The sequence below is a fragment of the Fistularia commersonii genome, chromosome 4 (genome assembly GCF_037954325.1).
Source record: "Fistularia commersonii isolate RoL2024-O1a breed Wild chromosome 4, RoL_Fcom_v1.0, whole genome shotgun sequence".
In the NCBI taxonomy this organism is placed as follows: domain Eukaryota; kingdom Metazoa; phylum Chordata; class Actinopteri; order Syngnathiformes; family Fistulariidae; genus Fistularia; species Fistularia commersonii.
The window spans coordinates 7705451-7717882 of record NC_141287.1 but is presented as its reverse complement, the minus strand read 5'-3'; the positions used below and the strand labels follow the sequence as shown (position 1 = coordinate 7717882).

General features: G+C 48.0%; 1 protein-coding gene across 5 annotated transcripts in view; it reads right to left on the bottom strand.

Moving 5' to 3' along the window:
* Positions 1 to 2537: 2537 nt before the first annotated feature.
* bcor (BCL6 corepressor) overlaps positions 2538 to 12432 on the bottom strand; it is a 35443-nt gene continuing 25548 nt past the window's right edge. For all 5 annotated transcript variants that reach the window (XM_086145034.1, XM_086145039.1, XM_086145036.1 and 2 more), the window contains 5 exons: positions 7600 to 7766; positions 6487 to 6632; positions 4240 to 4317; positions 3914 to 4067; positions 2538 to 3796 (listed from right to left, as the gene is read on the bottom strand). In XM_086145034.1, the coding sequence (XP_086001160.1) occupies positions 3442 to 3796; positions 3914 to 4067; positions 4240 to 4317; positions 6487 to 6632; positions 7600 to 7766 (900 nt within the window). In that variant the 3' untranslated portion in view covers positions 2538 to 3441. The remainder of the gene's footprint in view (positions 3797 to 3913; positions 4068 to 4239; positions 4318 to 6486; positions 6633 to 7599; positions 7767 to 12432) is intronic.

Genomic DNA, 12432 nt, shown 5'->3' with positions numbered 1-12432 from the left:
TGGGCAATAATGAGTTGGCGCTGCTATTTGGCACTTCAGGTGAGCATGCATTGGGCTGAGGCAGACCTGGGCATTTTATGGCCGCGGGCCACATTCGCCCCATTTGGCTTTTTTATCCGACCCGGCAAACTATTTTCTTTGAATATTTTAATCAGCATTTTCAATCAATATTGAATTTAGAAACTTTTTTTTTTTTTACTTTTGTAAAATTTTGTATGAGTGATTACATACAAAATAATCATATATAAAGATCATTAATGATTTTGAAGTTAAAATAAAATGCTAAAAAATAAAATCATAAAATATAAGATACCTCGTTGGCCCGCACATAAGAATTGAATAAGAAATGTGGCCCGGTGGCCAAAATAATTGCCCACCCCTGGGCTACGGCGACCCATGCTGCTCAAGTGTAACCCAGAATAATTTTCAGTCGAAACAGGCGTGCAGGATATAGGACAGATTCCTTGATGTTTTCTCGGTCCTTCTGCATCAGGAGCCCTGGTGCGGTGAGGGCTTGCACAACTTAACGAATGACCGTGGTGCGTTCGAGGAGGCATCTCTCGATACCATTCGCCGCCAGAACCTTCCAGTCTGACGCTTCATGGAAGGCCACTGGTCCACTGTCAATTGGGCTTACTTTTAAGGGGGCTCCATCTTCTATGCATTCTGCTCAATACTTGAATCCGGGGCCATCGCAGATCACAGATTACATTATTACAGAGGTCCAGCCTACTGGAGTTGACGTCGTGGACTTTTGCCGCACACTCCGGGTTTGATCCTGCTCCTGTGCAATCAGCTGGTCCCACTAACACAAGCGCCCATCAAGTCCTCAGCCGTCCCTGCCAACGCCAACTCAGCTGGAGTCCGAGCCTTTGGCCGGCATCCCTGAGGCCGGGTCTCCGGTGCTGCAGCAGCAAATATTGTCATGGCAGTAGCTGCGACTGCAGCAAGGCAGTCTTCTGGAGGGGCTCAGCCATTGCTGTGTCTGGTCAATCTTCAAGGAGTGTTTTTTTTTTTGTTCCGTCTTCAATGTCAAGTCCTTTTTAGAAAATACCTCTCTATCAATTTCTGTTTATCTTGCCTCACTGGCAAAGCTTCGTCTGTCATTCTTCTTCATTTATTAAACCTTCCGGTCTTCCACTCTAACCGGTTCCTTGCTGATTTTCCTGCATTTTGGTTCACCTGCCTTGTCTAAGGTCATGGCCCACAACAATTTCGGGATTTAAAAATATGTATATTTTGAGAAGAAAAAAAAAAATGTTCTAGGGTGTCTTAAATTGGGCTTGCATATACATCCAATTAAAGTTCAATACCGACTGAAAAACAAATGGCTCAAGGTTTAGGGACGGTGGTTGCCAATATTTTTTGTTTTTGTCTCTAAAAGGTCAACAGTCAGCTCCAAGCCCATTTGTTCCTACTGAGCTATAAATCTCAAAAAAGTCACAAACTTTCACTCCCAATAAAGGATATAATTCTTCTAGAACCTAGCTTTTTTTTCTCACCACTCTATACTGTTTACTGCATTACAATCTATGGATTTTTTCCTCACGTGTTGGCAAAATGCAGTATGAGTTTATATGTGACATCTCAAATAAACTAGGATGAACTCAATTCAGTGCAAGAGCATGACAATGCCAGGTAAACTGGATTTTAATCAGTTTCACCGATTGCATTTTCAGTGTCAACAATGACACTGACATAAATCAGAGACCTGCAAAAACAAAAAGAGTAAAACGTCATACCAGCCAATGCATTAAAAATACTGCATAAAACAACGCGGCTCCCTGCAAAAAGAATGGTTTAATTTACCATAGGAAGGTTACTTGACGATATTTTTAAGGTAATATCTGCTGGATCGTCATATTGCTGTGTCTCTTTGAACTCACCGTTTTAAAAGGCTCCTCTCAGTTTTAGATACTCCGAGCTCACCTTTACGAAGGGGGTTCCCTGTGATTTTGGAAGAAAGTGTTCAAGGTTAGCGCTCCCCAAATTAGTGGGGAAAATGAACATAGTGCAAGATATTAATTTTCTCCCTCTGTACTTATCCATTGTAACGTTTATCTACTTTTTCTAGGAAAAATAACACTTACAATTGTGTCAATTTACATGCTGCACTGACGCAGATCATCCAATTCTATTTAGTGGACCGAGTTAAATACAAGAGTGTGATGATTTGTACACTGGCTATATAATATGGCTGAATAAGTGTGCTATTAAACAGATTATTTCTTAAACGCAGGGTCGAAGCGTGTTCGATTCCGTCTTTTGGCCACTTGAGGGCGCTGCAGGCCACGAACTCGTCTCGCACGGAGGCAGCGATCGTTTTTCCGTCAGCCCACCGGATACCGGGCAGATCCACGGTACCGAAATGCACCGGTAGATGGCAATATAGGATTGTGGCAGCGCGTCACACGTCGGCGACATGCCGGAGTTGCATACCATAATTTGGCAAGAAGATTACATTTTACATGGCCGGGGAATTCTCAACATCCAAATTTAATTAGTCATGGTGACACAACAAGGAGCAGAGGACATCCTTCATCTTGCAGTTTGTATATTTATTTTAAAGCAACTTCTTTTGTAAAATATAAATACAAATTATGAGATATTTTAATTACAAAGTTAAAACAAAAATGAACACACGAAAATTTTTGCCTTACTGCAATAGCCTCACTGTTATATACAAGCTCTTTGCCAAAGGGGAAATATCAATATTACCTTAAAACTTTATTATACAATCAACTTTGTAGTTTTGCATGTTAAATTACCGACTAAACAGGAAGCACAATCGGAACATTACAAAAAGATACAACAAAATAGCCCCCCGGGTTTAAGTGAAGTCCGAGGAGTGAGAAACAAAAATCATGTGCTTCCTATAAACTCAAAGACCACATTCAATAGCACAGTCTCAGTACAGCTACACACATGCACGATGTGCTGCGCTCACACACACCGTCCAGTTGCTGACAACACAACTGCACTCTGTTGTCAGACACAATCTTTCAGAGGAGCCGTGAGCAACATCAGGGAAAAGAAGAAAATCGATTTTATATACATACCGTACGTATGCATATGTGAATATACATACATTTATATATATATATGTATGTGTATATATATATGTATACGTATATATATACATATATATGTGTATATATATATATATATAAACACACATATATTTATTTATATTTACTTATTTTTACATATATTAATTTATAAAAATATGACCATTATTAAGTCTAAGGAGTCTCAAACGCGTTGATCCTCAGTTAACACAGGGAACGTTTCAGCAGCCTGGTCAGCCAGCAGGTCAGTCCATCTGTACAGTGTACCAGTACTGGTCCAGAGCAAAGTCAGAGCGTGGGAACTAAGGTTGGGGCTAAGGCATCATAACACCTGGTTGATTCTAAAGCAAACTGCAGTTGTTAAGGGTCAAGGTCATTGTTTAGTGGGACCAGGAGTCAGGATGAGCCCAACTTGCCCAGCCGCCTTGATTTTGTCTTTCAGTTTGTCCCTGGAGTGGTCCCAGCGGTCGTCAAGACATTCCAAAGTGGAGCCTAACAGGGCGGCCAGCTCGGCGCTGTCCTCGACAAGATCCAGCAGGTCCTTGCTGTCTGGATGGAAGCCCTCCAGCTCCTCTGGGCAGGAGAAGAGCTGCGACAAGGAGGCTTGTCGGTAAAACTCTGCCTCGGCCACAGTCACCACCTCCATATGGGGGAATGCCTGTCGGAAGCCGCGAGCCGACATCCGTAGCCGGCGAAGCACATCAGACAGGAGCAGCCAGTTCCTCGGCCTAGTAGGGAAAACATTTAGGAATGAGAAAAACCAGATGGGCAGACACGTATACAAAGCTTGCGTGTGTCTGCGTGTGTGTGTGTGTGTGTGTGTGTCGGAGTGATGAAAAACTCACCCTTGGGAAAGGGACACCTGGATGTTGTAGCAAGGCAGAAGAGGCCGGTCGGAGAACTCAAACTCAAACACCTCCCTTTTGTCATCCTCGTCGTCCTCGTCCGGGCCGGGCGGATCGGCCAGGATGTCGTACACTCCGCCTTCTTCGCTAGACTCTGAAAACACACACGGCAACAAAACGCCGATGAATAATTGCAGGCAAGCGTCCATGTTATAAAGTCTGACGTATGCAAACTAAGCCCAAAGGCACACGAGACGTTGAAAAAACAGCTTCGCGCGCCGGCGTGCGTGCGCGCACGCACACACACATTGCTGATCAGTACTCACCACACACAGCGCTGCCATAGAATTCCCAATAAAGCCCTGGGTCGTCGTCTGAGCGGCCCTGAAGGTCAGCAAAATAATCTATGGAGAGACAAGAAGGAGGGGAAGAGCGAGGTGTGTTATTCAAGAGCCGGAGCCCAGGGGACACGCAACGAGGCAAACACAATTGCCCTTGGAGACTAAAGCAGAAAATGGATAAAGAGCACAGTAAAATAGGAGGAGGAGCAGTGTCAGGAGAGAAAAGAGAAACAGAGCAAATGTGCAGGGGGGGGGGGGGGGGGGAGTCGCGGGGGGAGGGGAAGGGGGGAGGTTTGGGGGGGGGGGCGGGAGGGGCTAATGGTCAGGGGCCAGCGGCTGTACCACTGGGGAGGAGAGTGACTGTCTCCGCTGGGTTAGAGCTGGCTCTGGTCAGGCCGGGGCTGCAGACGGCTGCCAGGAATCAAACAAGAACCACACACAGTTGCTGGGTGCGCACAGACGCACACACACAGCGAGCTGGAAACAAACAAGGAAAGGGTGCTGGATAAGCACACACAGCGAGAGCAAAGTGTGTATTCAGCACACGCACACACAAGCACACATTCACCGAGTCAGAGCCGGGCTTTGTGCCAGTGCTGAGGCGTGGGGCGTCTGGCGTGTGTTTGGAGGGATTAACGGCCTCCAGATGAGTGGGACCAGGTGGAGGGAGGGCAGCAATCGCTCGCTCTCGCTGCTTTTCTCTGGTGCTCGATCTCCCTCTCTCCCCCGCTCTGTCACTCTCGCAGGCATCGATCTATCCATCCACGCGCTTTTCAAAATTCAACGCTATCTTTCCAGCTGTCTACATATAAATCTGCACTTCCCTTTAAACCTGTTCACCCGCCGGACAACTCCGAACCTGCACCTGTTCGCTTTTTACGTTGTCTGCTCTTACGCGTCTGTGTCTTTTCAGCGTCAAAATCTCTGGAGTCGCTCCGGTCACCGGCTTTAACTAGTTAGATGTTCGCGCGGCATTAAGCGGCCGGCTTCAAAAGGTTCGCATGCGTCTATCTAAGCACGGGCTTTCATCACCTACTACTGTGCGCGGACTCATTCGACTCGTCTCAAGTTACCTGCAAACACTTAAAAAGAAACCCCTCAAAATACACACGCCAAATACAGACCGCGTCAGTCTCTGGTGTGGCAGCCTTGTGAAAAGACGCACTCAGGCGCTCACACGCATGCATATAAAAGCAGAGTCTCCAGCCAGAGCGAAGCCTATTTCCTCACGTACGCAGAGCAAACACAGTTGGCGTTGCTAAGTAACCAGATAGAGGAGCTCAGAGGCAACAGCACGCACTCCTGCGGGCTGAAACTCCCTGTCTAACAGGTGGTCGAGGGAGGGGGAGGGCGCCGGAGGGTAAATGGGATGACAGAGACTGACACTAGCGGTGGTTGGGAGGTGGAGGGGGAGGATTTACGAAGTGGGACTCAAACCAACAGGTTGCGCCAAGGTCACAGCATTGAAAGAACAGCAAACAGTGAATGAGCCAAGATTGGGGTATTTGGGAACGGGGGGTTGCTGACTGGATGTTTAAACAATTTACCCTTGCCCCACCTTGATATTCACCCTCTGGTGTACCTGCTGCTGTCTCAAATCCCTTTATCTGCCGGGCTTTTCAGTTTACTTCTGTGCCACGATTTGGAATTTTTTTTTTCCAATTATAGTCTAAACCAAAACCATTTTTGATTACATTTTTTTTTTTTTTTTTTTTTTTTTTGGTGTCTGCGAGGAAAGCTGTGGTACCGCTTGCTCAGTGCAAAACAGTTAAATGAGTAAGTGTGTGGTGGGGAGCGGGGCACAAACAAAAAACATCAAAACCCACCAGATTTGTAAATGCAGGTAGGTAATGGGAGTTTATTGTCCTAATTCTTGGCTAATGAAAAATATAATCTCAGATGGATTTAATTAACTGCAGCTTAAATAAAAATACTGTTGTCACCCGTTCCTCCCTCTTTGATTGCTGAAAAAAACCCACCACATTCGATTGTGCAGATCCAGTTAGGAGGCCAAAGGAGCCCGATGACTAATGGTGAGAAAAAACTATTCTGAGTAATTATGTTAATCTGTAAATTACTCAGATTTATATTCTGTTCTGACATTCTCCTGTAGGTGTGGGATAAGTATGGGGGGGGCTGTCCCCGGGTATTTCTTCTCGTGTTTGTGAGAAGAACTTTCTGACGAATGCATGTGACTGTGATTATAAAAAAAAAAAAAAAAAGGGATCTTACCGGTGAGGAAGCGCTCCATGACATCACTGTGGGTCATCTTGAGAAGGCCGCGGCCGGAGTACGTGGCCAAAGTGGGATCCGCTCCGTAAGACAGCAGGACTCGTACCACGTCCAGGTGGTCATTCTCTACCGCGTCGTGAATCGGCCTGAACACAAAATTTTAAACTCACTTCAACAACTGAGGAGACATATTGGTATGACTTCATGGAGACTCCCGACGGGATTCTTGGTCTTTTCATACAGGTGGCCGGATTTTTTAAAAATCTCTCTGTAGGATTTGAGGTTGTTTTTTTTTTTTTGTTTGTTTTTTTTTTAACTGGGTCGGGTTACCCAGACAACAGTTTGTCTACTTCAGCGGGTCCACACTTGGAACACGTCGCAATGTCTTCATGGACAGTTTTCCGTGCGCATTCACACCAGCGGAAGTCACAGCCTGCGTTCGTGTCAAAAGTGACCGACGAATATTTTCCTACACTTTGACCTGATGGGACTGGAGATAAAAGGGAATTTATTGTTTTACAGACCGATAGACTTTGGTGACACCTGTTTTATTGCGGTGTTACTACTGTTGAAAAAACTGATAAAGGGCTTAATGAAACCTGAACCATTACAGGATAACTAAGTTCCGGCCTCCCAACTGGAAGTTATGACAATGTAAAATTGAAGTAAATAACGAAAGGCTGGCTGACTGAAATTGTTTCGTGCCACGCTCTCACATATTTATACATACGCCATTAGCGGCGAGCTACCATAATGTCCTGACCATCAGAATCAATTTGGGGATCGGTTGAGGCCAGACAGGCGTTGAGGATGGAAGTGCCGACTCGAATTAACCACCAATCAGCTCTTTTTCTTGTCAACAGAGGCCCGAAAAGGGCCAGGCTTTCCCATCTAAAACTTTCCCAGCGGTACGCTCGATAAGCAAATATTAAAGTCTACCATTATTTTTTTATGAGGAAACTCTTGACACACAATTGATGACTGAATTCCATCCATCCAGTTAGGACGTGTCGAAAAGGCCAGATGTTAGCATTACGCAAGCAATACACATATAAACCGGGGGGGGGGGAAATACAACTTTTTTTTTTTTATTATTATTACAATTATTATTACCTGGTGCCATCCTGCGCGCTACAGTTGATATCGGCTCCGTAGTCAAGCAGGTGCTGGACAATGCTGAGCCAGCCACGTGCACACGCCTCATGGAGAGCACAGTAACCGGCGTAGTCTCTGTGATTCACCTCACACACTCTGTTCTCCAGACAGTACAGCACCACCTCCTAAAGAGAGGGACACATAAGGACGATGGTTTAGTTTGTGTGTGTGTGTGTGTGTGTGTGTGTGTGTCTCTGTGTGTATGCGTGTGTGTGTGTGTGTGTGTGTGTGAGCGCGCCCGTGTGTGTGTGGCATCGAGCCAAGCAATACAAAATACACAGGTCAGACAGAGCAGACGCAAACATTTCTTCCATTTAGAGATCCTGTGGAAGAAAAATTAGGGGAAGGAGGAAATGAGCGTGTTCCTGTACTGGAAAAACACAAACGCGCACACAAATGCTCAATAATACTGGAGCTGGCGCCAAATACAGCGAGGAGACCAAGTGTGACTCAACTGTATTTAGCCTGCCAGATTCTGCTTGTGCATGTGTGAGAGTGTGTGTCTGTGTGCCATGTTTGGGCACGGACGCCACTGTGGCAGCCAGTTACGATTGTTGAATTGTTGGGCTTCGGAACATACCAGGATGGAAGCGGAACAAAGATATGATAGAGGCACTCGAGAGCTGGAAGCCCTTTTTTTTTTTTTTCTCTCTCGCTGGTCAAAGGTCGACAGTTGGGGATCCGGCAGAAATAGTTCAGACCGGGTTTTACTGGAGCGGAGCGGCGTCCGGAGCCGCTCGATAGAGGGGAAATGGCGAGATAGAGCGCCGCCTTGCAGTATGATGGTAGTCTGATGAGAGAATCGGAATTGGAAAAAAACTACATTCGTCCCCGGAGGGCAATCGGGGGTGTGCGCGCGTAGGTATGATTGTCTGTAGATTTCTAGATTTCATTTGAAATCTATTGCACTTTTTTTTTTTTCTTTCCAACATATCTGCATATGCATGCCAGACGCATACACCCTGACACACTCGTACCATGTCCTTCTAACAGTCCGGCGCTGAGAGCTGCTCATCTGAACCTGCAAAATGACTTCAAACTTCCATTTCTATGCTAATTCTAGCCCTCCGTCTGGTCCGAGAGTTTATCTCTCTCTCTTGCTTGCTCTCTCCATTTCAGCAACCGGGTGGCTGGAGGGGGGGAAGGAGGAAGGAAAGGCAGGGGAAGGAGAGAAAACAGGCTGACAGAGGGATGGGTTTTGGGGGTGGGGGGGAGAGAAAGAGAGAGAGAAAGGGGGGGGGTGAACGAAGGGAAGACGTGAGAGACAACACCCCAGCAGACGACAGATAAATGAATCTGCGGGTGAGATCAGCCGGGGCGTCCTCTGGGCTGCAGTTGATAATAACAAGAGATGAAAGGGTGGGGTGGAGTGTGAAGTGCAACAAGCAGAGTGATATAGAGGACGACCGGGGCAGGGGGAGGGAGGAGGGAGGAGAGACAATGACGAAAGAGGGAGACGTGGAAAGCACGATCGAGGAGAGGAGAAGTGAGCAAGTGTGTGCAAGAAAAAGTGAGAGAAAAAAAAAAAAAAAAAAAAAAAACAAAGGCGGGGGAGTGGATGACGCTCAAACTGGTTTTCACTTGCTGCCAGCACTCTGTTTGCCTGCTGGAGAGAGATTCAGGAGCGCTGTGCCGTAGCTCCCCTCTGGGGGATTCCATTCGCCGTATGTGTGTGTGTGTGTGTGTGTGTGCGTGTAAGCGAGAGAGACTGTGCGAGTGAACAAGACCTCGTGCAAGGGAGAATGACGGGAAGAGTGTTGATATGCAGCATGCCTAGGAGTCTGTGGGTGTGTGCGAGCATGCACGCTTGTGCGGTTTCCGTGCGTGTATGCGTGTGTGTGTGTGTGTGTGTGTGTGTGTGCGCTGCCGACGAGCTTGTGTGTGTGTGTGTGCGGCGGTGGAGGAGATGTAGCGCTAAACCTCCGGAGCCGTGTTTAATATCGCTAGGAGAGAGCGAGGAGCTTAGCACGAGAGCCCCGGCTTCCCGCCAGATACACACACACACACGTGCGCGCGCATCCACGCACGCACGCACACACACACTCCTCCACGGTATAATGAGACACCGCTCCCCCCTCCTCTCCAGCGCTTTCCCTCCGTCCTCTAATCTCCCTCTCTAGAATGCTTCCCTGCGCTCGCCTGCAATCAATGCATCACTCAGACATTTAACCCCTTGCAGCGCGGCCCCGTGTGTGCGCGCCACACATGCAACTGAATGTGTGTGTGCGTACGTGCGCGCATATAAATGTGAATCACATGTGCAGGTGACGCTTGAGTGGTTTTCCCTATGTGATCGGGAGCCAACAGCCCGAGCAGTAAACTTTGTACTTGCCCAGACAAGTGAAACGTGTGTGCGTGTGTGTGTGTGTGTGTGTGTGTGTCTTATGTCGTTACGGAATGACTGTGCTGGGGCGACGGAAGATTTCCGTTAATCTCACACTGACGCGAGCGCAAGCACGCACACACACACACACACACACACACACACACACACAGACACACACATACACACACAAACACATAGCTTAAGCTTTTGAATAAAGACGCAAAAATGGATAATCACAGCTTCCATGTTACGAAAACACTGACAATAAATACCTCCAGGCTCAACCAGTAAACCCGCTGCATATTAATCATAATCAGCTGAGTGACACTGGACCAAATGATCAGCAAAACAGGCCTAATTTAATTTGGGGTAGAGCAGGAGCTGGCAGTTCGGTGCGCGGTTGTGCCAGAGTAGCATGGCAAAATTCAATTACGTGTCCTTGAAAATATGTGTTGTGCGAGGCTTCGGGACGCGGCGGCGTGGCTAGGTGGCGAGCTACCGTGACTGCTAATGGACTACGCTCTCTGTACTCATTCACCAAGCAAGGCACCTTAACCCTGCGCGATATTAGCCAGGTCAGTCAATACCGGACAGCCTTGTTGAGCGAAGCGACCTTGTGTATCGCTCGCTTTGTCCACATCTGACTGCAAAGCAAGATACTCTTTCCGAGAGAGAGAGAAAGAGAGAGAGGAAGAGATGCGGGATTATGGCCAACCCCCCCCCCCTCAAGTCCCAAAGGAGTGCGGATAAATGACAAATAGTTATGCCACAAACCCCCCCCCCCGCCGAAGAGAACATGTTTAAAAAAAAAAAAAAAAAGAGCAATCGATAAGATATAGTCATGTCAGACTGCTGGAGGCTGGAGCCACTGACAAAAAAAAAACACCCAGCGCACGTCTTCGCATCCAGGCAACGGCGATCCCTCCATGACAAGGGAACAGGCCAGCAAGCTGTAATTTAGCTTTAAAATGTATTTGCTGGACTTTGGCGCCCCCTCTGGACAAATGCGACACGGGTCTCCTAAATGAAAACCGTGTGCCGTTTGTTGTGAAAGCGCGAAGGAAAAAGGGCGCAGCGAAGTAGCACAATTAAAACGTGAAAGTTTACAGTGAAACGATCTTTACGAGCGACGCTGTTGCTAATAAACACATTAGTACCGTTACTGTGCATGTAGCGCAAAACAGCGAGTAACATTTGAAGATTTAATGGTTCTGTCTGAATTACGGGGGAATCGATGGGAAAAAGGTTTTAAAAGGCAACAGACGGGGACGGCAGATCTACCGGCTCTTTTGTCTATATAGGTCATACGAAGGCGCCGCGTTGAAATTGACACGTAATCGTTCAAAAACTCCGCTGGCCGCTTCGACGCCTCCGTGGTCTCTGTTCCCAAAAAGGTCAGCACTGTCCAGATGCTTTAGTGTTGGTCAATGGCCCCGCTTCTGGTGTCAAAGGTCAACCGGGTTAAACTCTACAAGAAAGGTCACTGCGGATGCACTTTATCGCCGACGCCGGCCGCAGCGGGGCCTCGGGTCCCGCGGCTGGCGAACGCCGGCGTGAGCGGGTGGTTTAAATGCAATCCAGATTTTTCTCTCCGCTCGGATCACACACTGATTTTAGAAAGGGGGTGTCGGTGGAGAGAGAGAGGGGGGAAAAAAAAAAAAAAAAATCAGAAGCGATTCATGTGAGGAGAATAAATGACAGATTGCACCTTTATCTGAGCTTTCAATGGGCAGAACCGAGGGGCCCCGAGCCCCGGAACGAGCGGGAGAAGGATGAAGACATCCGCAGAATCTCTCCTCATTACCATTTCAAATGCTCAGAGAACGAGTCAGACCGGGGAGAGCGAGAGAAGAAAGGGGGAGGAAAGAAAAGAGAGAGAGAAAGAGAGAGAAAGAGAGAGGGAGCGGGAGAGAGAGTGGGCTTTCATGTGCAGAGGCACGGATCGCAAAACTAAACGAACATGAAATATGCACGGTGTCGTCCCGGGCACCGGGAATAGCGAAGAATAATGCGCGTGTCTTAAATTACAGCCGTGCGTGTCTGTGGGTGAGACGACTCGCCGAGCAGGTCTGTACATGGGAGGATGCCTGTGCGTGTGCGTACAGGGCGACGGACGGGCGGGCGGGCGGCGGCGGCGGCGGCGACGGCGTTCGCGGCGCCAGGCGTGTGCGCGTCGGACGGGGAAACGGCGTTCGCGTTGGACGGCGTGCGTGTGCGTGCGTGGGAGAGCGCTACGGCGGAGCCCGTGACGGAGAGCGCAGCGCTGTGTATGTGTGTGTGTGTGTGTGTGCTTATTAGGTCATAACCGACGTCTCTCGATGTGTGTGTTCGTAATCAGCATGTGCGCGGTGTGTGTGCGTGCCCGTGTCTCTCAGGCCCTCATATCTCGCTGCCTGTGTGTGATAAGCCCGAAGCTCGCGGCGGTAAAACACCAGCGTGAGACAAGCGCTCTGCAACTGCGCGCC